The sequence below is a fragment of the Vulpes lagopus genome, chromosome 10 (assembly GCF_018345385.1).
Source record: "Vulpes lagopus strain Blue_001 chromosome 10, ASM1834538v1, whole genome shotgun sequence".
NCBI lineage: Eukaryota > Metazoa > Chordata > Mammalia > Carnivora > Canidae > Vulpes > Vulpes lagopus.
This window is the reverse complement of record NC_054833.1, coordinates 107,677,198-107,695,923: the sequence shown is the minus strand read 5'-3', so window position 1 is coordinate 107,695,923 and position 18,726 is coordinate 107,677,198. Positions and strand designations below refer to the sequence as shown.

General features: G+C 49.6%; 2 protein-coding genes across 2 annotated transcripts in view; one reads left to right on the top strand and one right to left on the bottom strand.

The window, feature by feature from the left end:
• Positions 1 to 8,688: 8,688 nt before the first annotated feature.
• Positions 8,689 to 9,664, bottom strand: LOC121500763 (peroxiredoxin-1-like). Its single transcript, XM_041772807.1, has 4 exons — positions 9,621 to 9,664; positions 9,220 to 9,401; positions 8,899 to 9,021; positions 8,689 to 8,831 (listed from the first exon to the last, which is right to left on the bottom strand). Exons 1-4 carry the CDS (start codon positions 9,662 to 9,664, stop codon positions 8,689 to 8,691), a joined length of 492 nt encoding a protein of 163 aa, XP_041628741.1.
• A 6,432-nt stretch (positions 9,665 to 16,096) lies between these two features.
• The window catches only part of CDH1 (cadherin 1), a 73,140-nt gene continuing 70,510 nt past the window's right edge, over positions 16,097 to 18,726 (top strand). The window contains exons 1-2 of the mRNA XM_041771991.1: positions 16,097 to 16,258; positions 17,121 to 17,235. Coding sequence (XP_041627925.1) covers positions 16,199 to 16,258; positions 17,121 to 17,235 — 175 coding nt within the window. The 5' untranslated portion in view covers positions 16,097 to 16,198. The remainder of the gene's footprint in view (positions 16,259 to 17,120; positions 17,236 to 18,726) is intronic.

Genomic DNA, 18,726 nt, shown 5'->3' with positions numbered 1-18,726 from the left:
GATTCATCAAAGGTGTGTATATGAAGAGGTTCCTCATAACATTGTTTATAAGAAGAAACACTGGAAAAAACTCTAGGTAGGTCAGGGGCAGCCCCGGGAGGCTCAGCGGTTTAGCGCCTGCCATCGGCCCAGGGCTGATCCTGGAGACCCAGGGTCAAGTCCCACATCGGGACACAGGCAGAGGGAGAAGCAGGCTCCATGCAGAGAGCCCGACGTGGGACTCGATCCCAGGACCCCAGGATCACGCCCTGAGCTGAAGGCAAACGCTCAACCGCTGAACTGCCCAAGCGTCCCAACTTTTTCTATTTTTAGAATTTTTTTTTTTTTTAAGATTCAGCCATTTATTTGTAAGAGACACAGAGAGAGAAAGAGAGAGACAGGCAGAGACATAGGCAGAGAGAGAAGCAGGCTCCCCACAGGGAGCCCCATGCGGACTCGATTCTGAAACCTGAGATCACAACCTGAGCTGTAGGCAGGCACCAAAGGGCTGAGCTGCCCAGGGATCCCCCTAGATTTGTTTTTTTAAGTAATCTCTATACCCAACATAGGGCTTGAACTCACAACCCCAAGAGCCACAGTCACATACTCCCCCAACTGGACTCAGCCAGGCATCCCAGGAAGAGTTACTTTTTAATTTTTATTATTAGTATTTTCTAAAATTTATTTATTTATTTACTTATTTTAGAAATCTCTATGCCGGGCAGCCTGGGTGGCTCAGCTGTTTAGCGCCGCCTTCAGCCCAGGGTGTGATCCTGGAGTCCTGGGATACAGTCCCGCATCAGGCTCCCTGCATGGAGCCTGTTTCTCTCTCTGCCTGTGTCTCTGCCTCTCTCTGTGTGTCTCTGATGAATAAATAAATAAAATCTTTAAAAAAAAAAAAAAAAGAAAGAAAGAAATCTCTATGCCCACTGTGGGGCTCAGACTAATAACCCCAAGATCAAGAGTCCCATGCTCTGCTGACTGAGCCAGCCAGGCGCTCCTGTTCATTTATTTTTAATTTTCCATCCAGCCCAAGGAATAGAACATAAAGATACTGTATGTCTACCTGTGGGAACCCTCTTCCTCCAATGTGCCCCATCCCTCCAGTGATGATCACTCTTCTGATACTTCCCTTTTTTAAAATATTTTATTTATTTATTTATTCATGAGAGACACACAGAGAGAGAGGCAGAGACACAGGCAGAGGGAGAAGCAGGCTCCATACAAGGAGCCCGATGTGGGACTTGATCCCAGATCCTGGGATCACCACCTAAGTCAAAGGCAGCCATCCAACCACTGAGCCACCCAGGCCCAAAAATAAAATCTTTAAAAAATAAAAAGAAAGGACCTTGCCTTTTACTTAGTTCACTTGTATTGTTTTTTTGTTTTTCCCTGACCTTAATTCAATCCTGCCGTGGCTCCTCCCTGCTCTGAGGACCCAGTCTGCTGCTGCACCCAGGGTTCTCCTTTCCTGCCTGTTGGGTCTAGCCTCCTGCCTCTGCCTCCTCCAGCCAGACTGAACTACTTGAAAATGCTGAGCCTTCTTTTCTGGGCTTCTGCCCAGGTGGTGACTTCTGACACTGACACTGGCTATCTCAACTTAGACATCACTTCCCCCAGGAAGCCTTCCCTGAGCCACTTGTGCCCTCCCATCATGGGACTTGTTAATCTTGAATCATTATCACAGGGCTGGTCTCCAACGGATATGGCTATTCTAGTTGCTAAGATACTATATTGAAATGTTTCCATATCAGGGCATCCGGGTGGCTCAGTCGGTCGAGTGTCTGCCTTGGGCACAGGTCATGATCCCAGGGTCCTAGGATGGAGCCCCAGGTCAGGCTCCCTACTCAGCTGGGGAGCCTGCTTCTCCTCTCCCTCTGCTGTTCCCCTTGCTTGTGCTGGCTCTCTCTCTTGTCAAATAAATAAATAAAATCTTTAAAAAAATGTTTCCATATCATTGGTCCCTGAGTCCTTCAAATACTCCCACACCCACGTGCTCCCCACATTCAAGTACTCTCCCATTCCCCCCCAGACTTCCCTACTGTCCAGTAATCAAAAGGGTAAATAAAGGGCCTGGGGACCCTGCTCTGCTGTTAAGAGATGGTGTTGATTTCGAGGGGCCTGGTGCCCAGGTTCTACCAGTTGTTGAATATTATGAATGTCATTTTTTTTGAAGATTTTATTTATTTATTCATGAGAGACACAGAGAGAGAGAGGGGCAGAGACACAGGCAGAGAAAAGCAGGCTCCCCGCAGGGAGCCCAACGTGGGGCTGGATCCCTGGACTCCGGGATCACGCCCTGGGCTGAAGGGAGGTGCTCAACCGCTGAGCCACCCAGGCGTTCCCTATTAATGTCATTCTTGATTATTGCCCTGGGTTATAAATACCTGGTTCCCTTGTCTATTTATTCCATCAGAGTGAAAACTCCTTGAGGGCAGGAAGGCACTCCTCTCACCAGCAAAGCACTTGGCACATGCATGGCGCCCAGTGAGTGGTTACCAAATGAATGAGTGGACATGCATTTGGTAAGTTTGAAAAGTTGCAGAGTCACCCTGGAAAATTATGGGCCCCTCACTCTCAGTCTGGACTCTGGAGTTCCTTCCTGCCATGGAGACTTTGCTCTTTGCCCAGGTTTTATCACTCTGCTTGTCTCTACCCCTGCAGGAGCTTCCTTCCACCTGCCCCGCCCTGGCTCGGCTTCACCTTCCCTTCCTACAGAGCTTGGACTCCTTGCTGAGAAGTGCTGACCCTGGCAGATGAAGACGATCCCTTTCTTTCATGAACCCATGAATAGACAAGCACACATGTGCACACACACAAGCAAACACATGCATGCACAGAAGTGCACAGTCAACGTGCTCTCTGGCTGCGGTAAGGTGCCTAACCCAGCCTGGTGTAGCCCGGACTTCTCTGGTTTTAACACTGAGGCTCTGATACTCCAGGAATCCCCTCTATCTGGGGCAGAGATGGCCTCTCTCGCACTCTGTTGGTTGGGTCCTTCTTCATGTACAGTGGAGGGGTGATGGTCTTCAGGAGGGACTTCCTTGTTGCTGGTGCTGAGCCCAGGCCCTGGTCCATGGTGGGTTTTCCTCAGCTCTGCCACTTGCTAGCCATGGAAAATCACCTCACCTCTTGGAGTCCTCAAGAGGCGACAGGATAGGATCTTCCTCTCAGAGGAGCATAAGTCAGTAACAGTAAAAGTGCCTGGTAGGGGGATCCCTGGGTGGCTCAGCGGTTTGGCACCTGCCTTTGGCCCAGGGCGTGATCCTGGGGTCCTCAGATCGAGTCCCATGTCGGGCTCCCTGCATGGAGCCTGCTTCTGCCTCAGCCTGTGTCTCTGATTCTCTCTCTGTGTGTCTCTTGTGGATAAATAAATAAAATCTAAAAAAAAAAAAAAAGTGCCTGGTAGTAGCACCTGGAACACACTGAGTATTATATAAATGAGAGCCGTTGTTGTTGTTATATATGTGTGTATGAAAAGTTTCTAGATTTTTCCATTTGTGAAACAAACCAAAACAGTAGGAGGTATAGGACTACACAAGTCACCCCTCTGCTAAGCTTGCTTTTAGCAAAACTCTCCTCCCAACTTATGAAAGAAAACAGCTTTATCCTGATAATATTCATAAACCACTTAATTCACCCATTTAAAGCATTCAGTTCAGCTGGTTTTAGTGTGTTCCCAAGGTTGTGTGATCATGACCACAATCTAAGTTTAGAACAGATGCCTCTCTCTATTTTTTTTTAATTTTATTTATTTATTCATAGAGACACACAGAGAGAGAGAGAGAGAGAGAGAGAGAGAGAGAGAGAGGCAGAGACACAGGCAGAGGAAGAAGCAGGCTCCACGCAGGGAGCCCAATGTGGGACTCGATCCAGGGTCTCCAGGATCACGCCCTGGGCCGCAGGCAGTGCTAAACCGCTGCACCACCGAGGCTGCCCGATGCCTCTCTCTCTAAAAGAAGTCCCATCCCCATTAGTAGTCACTCCCAATGTCCCTCTCACCCCCCCAGTCCTGCCCAGCCCTAGGCAACCACTAATCTATTCTCTGTCTCTGTGGATATGCCCATTCAGGACATTTCATAAAAATGGACTCATACACTACCTGGCCTTTTGTGTCTGGCTTCTTTTGCTCAGCATGTCATGTTCCCAAGGTTCATCCAGGTTGTTGACTAGTAGTGTGCATCAGAGCTCCATTCCTTTTCATAGTCAACCCCCCACCACCCTCCTTCAATCCATTTTAGATATATCTAGAAAGGGTTCAACACTTAGCATCACCAGAACGAGTTTGCACTTGTAAAGGCAGAGACTAAATGCTTTTTAAATTTTGCTATCTCTGTTTCTGTCTTATTCATTATTTCTCACATTTCCTCTTGCCTTTTCTTACTGCTTTTTTTTTTTAATTTTTTTTTAATTTTTATTTATTTATGATAGTCACAGAGAGATAGAGAGAGAGGCAGAGACACAGGCAGAGGGAGAAGCAGGCTCCATGCACCGGGAGCCCGACGTGGGACTCGATCCCGGGTCTCCAGGATCGCGCCCTGGGCCAAAGGCAAGCGCCAAACCGCTGCGCCACCCAGGGATCCCCTCTTACTGCTTTTTAACTTAAAAAAAAAAATTTTTTTTCTAGATTTTATTTTTAAGTAATCTTTACACTCAGTGTGAGGCACTTAGTTACAACCCTGAGATCAAGAGTCCCACACTCCCTTGGGGTATCTGGGTAGCTCATTTGGTTAAGCATGTGACTTGATTTTGGCTCAGGTCATGATCTCAGGGTCATGGGATCCAGCCCCACATCTGGCTCCAAGCTCAGCAGGGAGTCTGCTTGAGATCCTTTCTCTCCTCCCTCTGCCCCACCACCCCTAAACATGTATGCTCTCTCTTTCTCTCTCTCTAAAATAAATCTTTAAAAAAATAAATTTTACCTATTTATTTGACAGAGAGAGAGAGAAGGCACAAACAGGGGGAGGGGCAGAGGGAGAGGGAGAAGCAGGCTCCCCATGGAGCAAGGAGCCCAACACAGGACTCCATCCCAGGGCCCTAAGATCATGACCTGAGCTGAAAGGCAGATGCTCAACCAGGAGCCCCTAAATAAATAAATCTTTTTATTTTTTTTTTAAGATTTTATTTATTTATTCATGAGAGACAGAGAGAGAGGCAGAGACAAAGGCCGAGGGAGAAGCAGACTCCACGCAGGGAGCCCGATGTGGGACTCCATCCCGGGACTCCAGGATCATGCCCTGGGCCAAAGGCAGGCATTAAACCCCTGAGCCACCAGAGATTCCAATAAATCTTTTTTAAAAAGGAGAAAAGGGTTGTATGCTCCAGCAATTGAGCCCTCCAGGCATCCCTTACATTTTCTTTATCTTTTAAAGGATAATATTTGAAAATTTTTAGGAGAATAAATATATTGCATATACGTTATAAACCATAGTAATATGGGATTCCTGGGTGGTTCAGTGGTTGGGCATCTGCCTTCAGCTCAGGGTGTGATCCTGGGGGACTGGGATTGAGTTCTGCATCAGGCTTCCTGCGCGGAGCCTGCTTCTCTTCCCTCTGCCTGTGTCTCTGCCTCTGTGTGTGTGTGTGTGTGTGTGTGTGTGTGTGTGTGTCTTGTGGATAAATAAATAAAATCTTTTAAAAAATTAAAAAATAAAACATAGTAATATAATGAGTAGGAGCTGGCGGTGGCTCAGTCATTTTAGCATCACACTCTTGATCTCAGCTCAGGTGTTGATCTTAGGGTTATAATTTCAAAATCTTTAAAAAAAAAAGAAGAAAGAAAGAAAGAAAGAAAGAAAGAAAGAAAGAAAGAAAGAAAGAAAGAAAGAAAGAAAGAAAAGAAAGAAAGAAAGAAAGAAAGAAAGAAAGAAGAAAGAAAGAAGAAAGAAAGAAAGAAAGAAAGAAAGAAAGAAAGAAAGAAAGAAAGAAAGAAAGAAAGAAAGAAGAAAGAAAGGAAGAAAGAAATATCTGTTGGATGAGGTTCTGGTGTCCTCACCAAACTTTTCAGCTTCCCTCTCAAGCAATTCCCAATTTCTCCCCCAATTTTTAATAGTCACATATTATTCATAATATTTACATTTTGTTCTGTGACTATAATTTTTTTGAAGATTTTATTTGTTTGTTCATAAGAGGCACACAGAGAGAGGCAGAGACACAGGCAGAGGGAGAAGCAGGCTCCATGCAGGGAGCCCGACGCAGGACTAGATCCTGGGACCCGGGGATCCACCCTGAGCCGAAGGCAGACACCCAACTACTGCACCACCCAGGCGTCCCATGTTCTGTGACCATAATTAAGTCTTCTGTGCTTTGTCTGGAAGTTGAATCTAAAAACTGAAAAGCAATATGCAACATCATGATTCTGCAAGCGTCAGTCAGTGAGAACCCTGACTCTCACGAGCATGAAATGTGAACCTGGTCAGTGACGTGATTTCCAATCTCAAGAAGCTCAAAGTCATAGTTTTTAGAGGCAGAAGCAAGAACTTCCGGGCCAACTGAGTCATTTTACAGACTGGATTTTGTTGGCAGAGGCTGGAGGGTAAACTTTGTCTCAAGTGAAGGGAGGAGGAGGAGGGACTTTCGGTCTCCATCTTGGTGAATGGTGGCTTGGCTCTGGGGGTAGGGGTGGGGCCTTCTCTGCTCTTGGGAGACAGGAACCCCATGGGGCGGGGTGGGGTAGCCCGACTGTGATTCTGGCACCTTATCTGTGATTCTTGAGGAGATGCCAGGTATAAAGATACCTGTGCAAACAGAGGGCACCCGGCCAGCCCCAGAGCTCCCCCTCTTTCCGCAGGCCTAAGAGAGACGGAGAGGCTGGAGGTGCCTGCCACCCACGGCCTGTACTCTGGAAAACCCTGAGCACCATGAAGTGTGGAAATAATATTAGTTAATGTTCATTTAGCACTTCCCGTGTGCCACGTTCATTTAGATTCTTTTACCTGTTTCTCACAACTACCCAACAAGGTAGGTGTTATCCTTGTTGGTACAGATGAGGACATTGAGGACCAAAGGGAGTTTAAGTGACTCATTCAAAGGCCTACCACTAGCCGGTGGAAGAGCAGGATTCAGATTCAGGCAGTGAGCACCCACGTCCATGCTGGGGACCATTTTGCCATAGTGCTCTTGGAACTGGGGCGCCAGCCTCAAGCCCTCCTCCGCTATGACCAGGTTTCTGAGCCTCACTCACCTCCTCTGGAAAATGGGGATGGTACGTTCTGTTCTGTAGGCAGGTTGGAGAACCACAGGCACCCCACACCCCCTTGGGCCTGCCGCTCTGGCTTCAGCTCTCATCATTCCCCTCTACCCCACCCCTTGATGTACTGAAGCTCCAGCATGGCTGAACAGTCAACAGCATGACCTATGCTCTTACCACCTTCTCTGGGTTACCCTGGGGTCTGGAATTTCAGGTGAACCCAGCGAGATCATTTCTCACTAAATTAAGCAAGGTTTGCCTCTCAGTTCAAATGGTAACGATAAATAAAGGCCTGCCCTGGCCTTAGCAGTATAACATGGGGATTAAGAGGCTTTGGAGACCGGTGGTCCTGGGTTCAAATTCCAGTTCTATTACCTTTACTGTGTAACCCTGGACAAATCTTGTTACTACTCTGGGCCTCTGCTTCCAAATGGGTAAAATGGACGTAGTGATAGTACTCAGAGGAATGTATGAGGAACAACGAGAGAAAGCATATAAGGCACGATGAGCTCCAAAACATGGTAGGTATCTTTTTTAAAATCATACTATATATTGCAATTACATTGAGCACAATTCCTGGTTCATAGTTAGCGTTCAATACATAAATGGATAAATGTTTACCTGTCTGCATCCCTCATTACCTATGAGCTTTTTTTTTTTTTTTTTAAGATTTTATTCATTTATTCATGAGAGACACACACACACAGAAAGAGAGAGAGAGAGAGAGAGAGAGGCAGGGACACAGGCAGAGGGAGAAGCAGGCTCCATGCAGGGAGCCCAACGCAGGACTCGATCCCGGGTCTCCAGGATCACACCCTGGGTGGAAGGCAGATGCCAAACTGCTGAGCCACCCAGGGATCCCTGCCTATGAGCTTCTTAAGGGCAGGAAATATTTCTTTAAAACTTTGCTTACTGGGGCACCTGGGTGGCTCAGTGGGTCTGTCGTCTGCCTTCAGCTCAGGCCATGATGGAGCCCTGTGTCCAGCTCTCCGCTCAGCAGGGAGACTGCTTCTCCCTCTCCCTCTCCCTCTGTTCCTCTGCCAGCTTGTGTTCTGTCTTTCCCTCTCTAGTAAATAAATAAAATATTTAAAAAATAATAAAAACAAGTAAATAAAAATAAAACTTTGATTTTTTTTTCTCAGTTCAACTTAATAGAAACAATGAAAGATGGAAAGTGGAGCCCCACTGGACACCTCAGTTGGCCTGCGCTGTAGCACAGCTCAGGCCATTCTCTCCAGGGGAAGAAAGGTTGGCCTCCCCAGCCCCTGCTGGAAAGGCCTGTCCTGTCCCATACCACATCTGCACTGAGTCTGAAGCCTTGTGTTTTAAGCATGACAGCAGTAGCAAGGAGATTTTGTTTTCACGGCCACCCACTGCAGCCCAGCTCTAAAATGGCCCAGTACTCGCTTCTGCTAAGAGAAATATTTTTTGCTCTTCTGGACACGAGGCTCGATGGTATCACTGCCAGGCTTCCAGCCAGGTGGGTGCACTTCCTCATGTTCGTCAGTGAACTGGGAGGCCTAAACTAGCCTCAGCGTCTCATCCACAGAGCAGCTGACAGGAAGGTCATTCACGGTGATCTGCCAAAGGATATTTTTCTCATCAACAATGAAGAGGCCCCTGAATGAGATGCCTTCATCAGCCTTTAAGATTCCATAGTCCTAAAAGAGAGAGAGAGAGAGAGAGAGAGAGAGAGAGAGAGAGAGAGAGAGAGAAAAGACCATAATTCTGAGCGATGCTACACCTGGGGTCTGACACCAAGGGAATGTTCATGGGTCCCAGTCCTTCTTCTTTCTTGGGTGTGTTGATCCATGCCAAGTGATAGAAATGATAATCCACAGAAGCAGCAATCACTGGGTGAGCTTCTTTTTTTTGTTTTTAAAGACTTTATTCATTTATTCATGAGAGACACAAAGAGAGAGAAAGAGAGAGAGAGGTAGAGACACAGGCAGAGGGAAAAGCAGGCTCCCTGCCAGGAACCAGATGCAGGACTTGATCCTGAATTCCGGGATCACACCCTGGGCCAAAGGCAGACACAACTGCGGAGCCACCCAGGTGCCCCGACTTGGTGAGTTTCTTAAATTCTTCTGTCCTGTCCCTGAAAGCAATGGTCTCTGTGGGGCGCACAAAGGTGAAATCAAGAGGGTAAAAAAAGAACACAATGTGTCTGCCTTTGTAGTCAGGTGGTGTGATGTCTTTGAACTGGCCACTTGGCATAATAGCCACAGTGTGGCTTTGAAGCTGGGGACAGGGGCACCTGGGTGGCTCAGCACTTGAGGGTTGAGCATCTGCCTTTGGCTCAGCTCTGCCTTTGGCTCAGGTTGTGATCCCGGAGTCCTGGGATCAAGTCCCACATCGGGCCGCTGCATGGAGCCTGCTTCTCCCTCTGCCTGTGTCTCTGCCTCTCTCTGTGTGTCCCTCATGAATAAATAAATAATAATCTTAAAAAAAAAAGTTGGGGACAGGATGCCCAATTTTGGCATTTCCTGAGTACATCTTGTTCTAGACATCTCTGAGACAGAACAGATACCAAAGACCCTCAGGAAGAAGGTGCTTTATTTATTTATTTATTTATTTACTTATTTACTTATTTATTTATTTATCTATATTTTATTTGCCTTATTTATTTTATTTTTTAAAGATTTTATTCTTTTTTTAAAAAATATTTTAATTCATTTATTCACGAGAGACACAGAGAGGGAGAGAGAGGCAGAGACACAGGCAGAGGGAGAAGCAGGCTCCATGCAGGGAGACCGATGCAGGACCCGGGGGCTGCTCTGCCTTATTTATTTTAAATAAATTCTACACCACATATGGGGCTTTGAACTCACAACCCTGAGATCAAGAGTTGCATGCTCTGCTGACTGAGCCAGCTAGGAGCCCATAGGGCAGGAAACATACTTTATTTTTGTGTCCACAGTGCTTGTCCACAGTGTTGAGCATAGCACCTAGCACATGGGAGTGCTTAATAAATATTTGTTGTTTGCCCTAAAGAGCTCATAGATCTGGTCAGCCGTCACATATCGTGCTAAAATGACAAAGTAAAAGGCTGATAGAGAAGTTGATAATGGGGAATCAGCTGACTAACTGAATCTTAGTATTCTCTCTCTCTTTTTTTTAAGATGTTATTTATTTTTTTGACAGAGAGAGAGAGCACAAGTAGGGGGGGCAGCAGCAGAGTGAGAGGGAGAAGCAGACTCCTCCCTGAGCAGGGAGCCCAATGCAGGGCTGGATCCTAGGATGCTGGGATCGTGACCTGAGCTGAAGGCAAATGCTTAACCAAGTGAGGCACCCAGGGGCCCCTGAATCTTAGTATTCTAATAAAGCCAACCAGACAACTTCTTGCTTCCTGATATGACATTATGGGAAGTATTCAGTACCTCACACGACATATTTTTGTTTAAAAAACTGAATCTGAATCAAATCAAGCCTCTAGGTGTGAGGACCATATAGGATAGAGGGATGTGTTACATGACACTTTGTGAGGATGCATTCAGCCAAATACAAAACAAGACATCCAACAAGACGGGGGCGCCTGGGTGGCTCAGTTGGTTAGGTGTCTGCCTTCAGCTCAAGTCATGATCCCAGGGTCCTGGAATCGAGTCCTACATTGGGCTCTCTGCTTAGCAGGGAGCCTGCTTCTCCTTCTCCCTCTGCCTGCAGCTCCCCCTGCTTGTGCCAATTTAATGGTGGATACATTTCATTATACATTTGTTCAAACCCTGAGGATTTTAATGTAGACTTTGGGTGATGATGAAGTGTCAGGAAGATTTACCAATTGTAACAAATGTACCACTCTGGCGGGGGGGGGGGGGGGGGGGACGCTGCGGGGGGGGGGGGGGGGGGGAGGGCGGGCTGTGGATGTGTAGCAGGCAAAGGGTAATTGGGAAATCTCTGTACGTTCCTCTCAAATCTGCTGTGAACATAAAACTGCTCTAAAAAATAGTCTTAATTTTAAAAAAATGCAGCGGTGAAGAGACAATATTTAGTACAATCACAAAGTTGACAAATTACAAAAATTGCAAAAAAATAATTATTGGAGCTAGATGATAGCTACGTGGTGTTTCATTCTACTCTACATGGTATGCAGTATACTATTTTCTTTGTGTTTGAAAGAAAAATGTTTTCTGCAGACATGAGTGGTTGAGCTCCAAGGGGCGGCACCCCTCTCAGTTACCAGGTACCGTTATTTTCACAGGCAGCTGAAGCTGGGTATCCAGCTCCCTCCCCTGGGTGCTGGCGGGCAGCCCCGGGCAGAGGTTTCAGGAGCCCCCAGGAGCAGCTCGTACGGAGCGTGCTCTCCCCACCATCGGGAGCTTGATCGCCTGCAATCCAGCATTTCGATTTCCCGGGGATTCCTCTCCAGCCAGGCGGGGGTTAAGCTCTTCTCAGAGAGGCTTGGGGCCCTCTGAGTACCATCATAACCACCCCTTTACCAGGAGATGAAAGGGAGGGGACTGCCCAGGTTGTTAATCATTAGCCAGCCTCTTTTCTGACCAGTGGCCAGGACACCCAGGCAACGAAAGTTCATCAGAGACACACCCTGAAATAAGGAAACCTGCCGTTCTCATCCCAGTGACGGACGCTTGGTTAGCACCAGGGACTAGGGCTGTCATCCACTGGGAGAGGCACCCAAAAGGCCTCTGGTCAACCTTCCTTTTTGCTGTAGATGACCTAAAATTCTACCGTTAACACTGGACTGGCCCCCAGAGACCTCTAATCTCAAGATCTTGATTCTTCTTCCCCTCAGTTGAGAAGCTAATGAATGCGGTGGCCCCTATCTCCTTCACTGACAGGGTTGCATAGAATCTCAGGGGGCACAGGTACCTCCCAGAACCCATCCACAGACACCACCTTAAGAACCCTGGGCAGAGCTTACCAGATCCAAATGTCTCATTCCTTTGAAAGAAGCCCACCTAGAGCCCTCTTTAAAATGCAAATAACCCCTGTGAAGGTTGAAAAGACTAACAAGCCGGTCCTGTCCCCGCCCCCCGCCCCCCCCCCCCCCAGGAGATTGCCTAAGAGATTTTAAGGGTAGGGTGGGGAAAGCAGAGCCTGGGAGTGCGGAGGCTGCATAGGGCTCACAGTTTGGTCTAGAACTGGGAAGGGAATGTATTGAGCCGAGAGTTCTAATAGCTAACTCTACAGAGCGCTTACAAGAATCTTGTGAATTAAGTGCTAGCAGCATCCCCATTTTATGGATGAGGAAACTGAGACTGAAAAGGATCAAGTGACATGCTCCCCAGCTAGTGGCAGAGGGGAATGTGAAGCCTCCAGCAACTTGAGATCAAAGGCCATCAGCTCCTTTGATCCTCACAAAGGGGAATCATCTCTTTAAAAAAAAAAAATTATTTATTTAGACATGAGAGACACAGAGAGAGGCAGAGGGAGGAGAAGCAGGCTCCATGCAGGAGCCTGAAGCAGGACTCGGAGAACTCCAGGATCACTTCCTGAGCCGAAGGCAGACGCCCAACCACTGAGCCACCTAGGCATCCCCAGGAATCTTTTCTTTAAAAAAAGAGATTTATATACTTATGGGGGGGGGGGGGGGCAGAAGAAGCAGGAGAGAGAGAGTCCCAAGCAGACTGTGCTGAGTGAGGAGATCCATGAGGGGTGTGACCTCACAAACCCTGAGATCATGACCTGAGTTGAAACCAATGGCGGGATGGCCAACAGACTGAGGCACCCAGGCGCCCCTGAAGGAATCTTTTTTTTTTTTTTTTTTTTTAAGATTTTATTTATTTATTCATGAGAAACAGAGAGAGAGAAAGAGAGAGAGAGAGAGAGAGAGAGAGAGAGGCAGAGACATAAGCAGAGGGAGGAGCAGACTCCATGCAGGGAGCCCCATGTGGGACTTTATCCTGGGACCCCAGGATCATGCCCTGGGCCAAAGGCAGACACTAAACTGCTGAGCCACCCGGACATCCCTAAGGAAATCTTTTTTGATGGAAGAGGAACTGAGAGCCATAGTCACTCAGTGCTTCACCTCCAACCCCTGAGTGTTCCCACCTCACTCTGGACAGTTGAGAGCGGCAGCCCTTCACTAGTGTCCCCTAGAGCTTGAAGGACTTTCTGAGAAATCTGGAGAGAGTGTCATGCCAACCTGTTTTCACTGCCCCTAATTGTTTTCTAAAATCCTTTTTATTGAATTATCAGAGTGTAATGGAAGAGTCGATGAGAGTCGCTTTGGAGTTACAAGGCCAGGCCTTGCTGGGTGGAGAAAAGCAAAGCCCTAAAGGCTCCCTGGGCCGAGCAATGGTATAAAATATGTATTTTTACATAACTGGGAGAAAGAAAATAAACGGACAAGCTGCCCCATGGGGGAAACGCCTCTTTCTGTATTTCCATTATCTTGTTTAATGCACATTCGGTCAGGAGCCTCAGTGGGAAAGGAAATACTGGAGCCCTTTCCCTATGAGCCTCCTAGTGGGTTAAGAGGCAGAGAGAGCCAAAATTCAGAAATCCAAATGGCCTGGGCGTGTACTTAGAAACCCATTAAAACTGAGGGGCCAGGGGTGGCTGCATGGCTTAGTCCGTTAAGCGTCTGCCTTTGGGTCAGGTCATGATCACGGGGTCCTGGAATCCAGTCATGCATCGGGCTCCCCACTTAGTGGGGAGCCTGCTTCCCCCTCTCCCTCTGCTGCTCTGCCTGCTTGTGCTCTTTCTTTCTTTTTTAAGATTTTATTTATTTATGAGAGACTCAGAGAGAGGCAGAGACACAGGCAGGGGGAGAAGCAGGCTCCCTGCAAGGAGCCCGATGTGGGACTCGATCCCGGGACCCCAGGATCACAACCTGAGTAGAAGGCAGGCACTCAACCACTGAGCCACCCAGGCGCCCTGTATTCTCTCTTTCTGTCAAATAAATAAATAAAATCTAAAAAACAAAACCAAACCAAATCAGAAGGGACAGGTGGGGAAACCTATTAAACCTGAGGGGACAGGGTGGGAGGGGGACAGGCTGATTCAAAACAGCGTCTTGGTTTTCAACAATGCCTCTCCTCTCCTCTGGGTTGAGAAAGTAGCCTCAGGGAGCTCAGATCCCCCCTGAGCTCTGGGTGAAGTATTCTAAACCCGGCCTTCCCCGTGAGGAAGGGGGCAAGGAGGTGGTCCTTTCCACAGAACAACCACCACACCGACATTTACTGAGCGGGTGCTACCAAGTGCCAAGTATTCTGTTCAGTGATTTTCTTGCATAGCTTCCATCAACCCATTTATACAGATAAGAGCACTTAGCTGCCCAAGGTCATGCAGCTGGTGAGCAGCTTACTTCACACAGCGTTTTGCAGTTCCGACCATGCGTGGGGAGACAGCGTCCTTGTCAGGGTAGCCAAACTGCCCAGATGCAGCTGGCCCCTGGCCGTCAGACACAGAAGCTATCTGACCTAACATTTGCCTGTCTATTCTTTTTTTTTTTTTTTTTTTTTTTGACTCTAAAATTATTTTACTAAGGACAGAATTCTCTAGGGAAGGCAGTGATGGCAATAGTGTGGTGTTAAGAGCCCCAATCTGGGGATCAGAGATTTTAGGCTCTAATCTTGGCTTTGATACTGACTTGCTATGGGACATTGAAACTTACCTGCTAATAACAGGTTTGGATGATCTTTAAAGGGTCTTTTCCACCAAGGACAGGTGGAAAGCCACAGCTCCAGCTCCCAGACGATCTTGGGTTTACATGAGATGAAGCTAATAGAAGAGTCCTGGAATCAGAGGGAGGTGGGTTCCAGTCCTCCACCACCTCCTCCTGGCCTCCAATTTATAGGTCAGTTGCCTGGCTAACGAATCAGGAATAGTAACAGCTCTTGGGGGGCACCTGGGTGGCTCAGTGGTTGAGCCTCTGCCTTTGACTCAGGTCATGATCCCAGGGTCCTGGGATTGAGTCCCACATGGGGCTCCCTGTAGGGAGCCTGCTTCTCCCTCTGCCTGTGTCTGGGCCTCTGTCATGAATACATAAACAAAATCTTTAAAAAAAAAAAGAAAAAAACAGCTCTTGGTGTGTTTTGAGACGGTCAATGTTACTGTTACCATCCTTCACATCGTTACAGAGCTTTTATGGCACAGGAAACATTGGTCTTATTAATTGTAGGGCAACCTCATAACAGCATAGGGAGGGGTTTGGTGATTATTCCCAGTTGGAAGGTGGAGAAACTGAGGCTTTGAAAGATGAGTCCTACCCAGTGGTTTGATTTGCACACTCACAATCTCTGGAGACCTGCAGTTAGAAAGACAAAACTCCAGGCAGCTGGGTGGCTCAGTGGGTTAAGTGACCCACTCTCTTCTGGTCTGCTCAGGTGGTGATCTCAGGATCACGAGATAGAGCCCCGCCTCGGTGCTTGACTCAGAGCCTGCTTGAGACTCTCTCCCTCTCCACCTCCAAAATAAATCACTCTTTTAAAGAGGGGGAGAGCGCGCTGGTGGGGCGCCTGGCTGGCTCACTTGGTAGAAGGAGCGACTCTTATTCTCCGCGTCAGGAGTTCAAGCCCCACCAGGAGTGCTGGGCCTACTTTTTTTTTTTTTTTTTTTTAAGATTTTATTTATTTACTCATGAGACACACACAGAGAGAGAGGCAGAGACACAGACAGAAGGAGGAGCCCGATGGGACTCGATCGCAGGAGCCCAGGAGCACGACCCCGAGCGGAAGGCAGACGGACGCTCAACCGCGAGCAAACCCGGCGGCCCAGAGTTGGGCCTACTTAAAAAAAAAAAAAAAAGACAAAACTAGTTAAAGAGTTAAAGTCTCTTCGGTCCGGAGTGTTCCTGAGCCTCCGGGTGCCGCGGGAGCTGCCGTTCCCCCCCCACCCCGCACTCTAGAAACCGCGGGGGGCGGTGCGGGCGCCGAGGCAGCCGGGCCGCGCCGCTCATTGGCCGCCCGCCGCAGGTGCAGCCGCAGCCAATCGGCGGCGCGGGGGGCGGGGCCTCGCGGCTCACCTGGCGGCCGGACGCGGCCCCGCTCAGTGGCGTCGGGCGCTGCGGGCACCTGTGATTCGCGGAAGTCCTGCCGCCTCGCGCCCGGCTCTCGACCCCCGCCCGCCATGGGCCCTCGGTACGGCGGCGCCCCCGCGCTCCTGCTCCCGCTGCTGCTGCTGCTGCAGGTACGTCGCGTCTTCGGGCTCTCGGGGGACGCCTCCCGCCCGCCGCGTCCCCTGCCCCCTCTCTCCCGTCCGGCCTCCGCTCTCCCGTCGCCCCCTCCTCTTCCGAGAAAGTTGAGTTTCCAGAGAGGCCTGGAAGCTGCGCGGCGCTCCGGGCTCCACCGAGGCGGGAGTGGGGCGGGCGGGGAGCCGGCGCGGCCGGGCGGCGGGGTGGGGTGGGGTGGGGTGCAGAGGAGGGGAGCCCCGTGCGGGTCGGGGGGAGCCGGGAGTGGGGGCGAGCAGCGGGGTGGGGTGGGGTGCAGAGGAGGGGAGCCCCGTGCGGGTCGGGAGGAGCCAGGAGTGGGGGCGACCCTGCGCTAAGGAAGGGGAAATCCGTGGAAGTAAAAGTACCTGCCGTGTAGGGGAAAGCGAGGTAAGCGGGTAGGGAGGCGGCCCTGCGCTGGCAGAGGGCTCGGGAGGTGTCGGGGCGCTGGTGCCCGCGAGGAGCCAGGCTGCGCAGGGGGGCGTCCCCGGGAGAAGGGAAGCGAGGTGGGGGAGAGCGAGGACGCCTCCGGTGGAATTAAAGAGGAGACGGGAAGGAAAGGGAAGGACGTGACCCGGCAGCCCCTCTCCCCCGGGGCCCTGGGGGCTTGGCCGCAGCAGGTTTCGGAGGGAAAGGGTTTGGTGCGGCCGCCTGCCCCGGGGGTTGGGGGTGGGGTGGGAGTGAGGGTGAGGATGGGGGTGGGACCCACCCACCCACGACGCCGACGCCGGGAGCGAGGGAGGGGCAGCGCCGTTGGTTTCGGTCTGGGCAGGAGGGGACACCCCCCCCCCCCGCCCTCCCGCCCCAGGTCACCCCGGTTTCATGCCTCCTGCCCTCCTCCAGGTCTCATCGGGGCTCTGCCAAGAGCCGGAGCCCTGCCGCCCTGGCTTTGGCGCTGACAGCTACACGTTCACGGTGCCCCGGCGACACTTGGAGAGAGGCCGTGTCCTGGGCAGGGGTGAGTCTCGAGCTGAGTGGGGTGGGAGCAGGAAGGGTCTGAGAAATTGCACTGCCACACCCCTGAGAAAGCCCCTTTTTCCTGGTTCAGATGATGACCCTTTGGAGTTTACCCAGACGGAGGTACCCAAACTTCTAGGCTGGTTGAGGGATGATACCCTTGCATGGCCCTGCTGGGGAGGGGGCCTTTACTTGGAGGCCTTCCCTGCACCTAGAGGGACAGTCTGTCACTTGAGACCGCAGACACCTGATGTATGGCAGGGGCGGGGAGGGGCACCACAGTGATTCCCATTTTGCAGCTAAGGAAATGGAGGCTTGGAGGGTGGAGTCCCTGCGCCCAAGGTCAGGGAGCAGTGTCGGTCACAGGCCCAGGTGCCAAAGTGCACCGTCTCAGTGATGAAGTGCCCTCCTGGTTACCAGGTTGTGGCATTTGCACAAAGAGGTGAAAACATTTAGGTACAGGTACTATTCCCCCTGAGGAATAATGTTTTTGTTTTATTTTTTTAAAGCCTGATAGCTTTGACTCAGGGAATGGAAAGGCACACTATGTATTTCCGGGCGGTATCATTGTGATCATCAGGATTCTAGAGTTTGCTTTAGTTCACTTCACTGTGCCCCAGGAGTGAGAGAGCAGGGAAAGCTTCTGGTTTCATTGATTCCCAGATGCTTATTTCTTACCCAACAACTTCTCCTTCCTCTTGATTTTAGTTGATTGGGTGAGTATGGTAACTATAAAACACTTTTTAAAATGAGAACTCACCCATAATTCCCAGAGGAAATTCACTGCATTTATTCTTCCAGTCTTTGGCCGCGTGAAAACTGTAGCAATCACACTGTTGTGTGAAAATTGTTTGAATTTTGGAAGCTGTTCCAACAGTGGGCGGCATTTTTTTTTCCTTCACAGAAACTGCAGCTTCATTGATTAAACATATTTGCTTTTCTGAGGCCTGTGTTGTGTGGAGGTTTCTATTGAGTCAGAAAGGAAGTGTTTGACTTTCGCAGTGGGTCCACCATTAGTCAGTGGTTGATACTCTGCACCCTGGTGCTGGGCACCCAGGAATGAATTGAGGAGACACAGGGACACCCCAGTCCCCTGTTGGTCTATCACATAAGAGCAGATTATGGAGAATGTTCCAGGACCCACTCAGAGGCCACTGTGGGACATAAGCATTTAGGTGCCAAAGAATGTGGGTGGCCTGCGATGTTTTGTTGGGTATCAGTGGGCAGTGAGGACTGGCTTCTTGGAGAAGGCAAAGTTGACCCAGCCTTGAAGATTGAGGCGGGGGTTAGAAACCCGGAATGTGAGTGCTTGTCTGTATATGCGCGTGTTCCAAGACCAGCACAGGACACTTTGTTTTCCAGCACCAAGTATTTAGTAGCTCTAAATGTGGGGTAGTTTAATTGCCCTTGCGCTTGCCTCACGCCCCCCCAACCTCCCACACCCCAAGTTGTTGGTCTGACTGACCAATATATGATTATTACATAATATAAA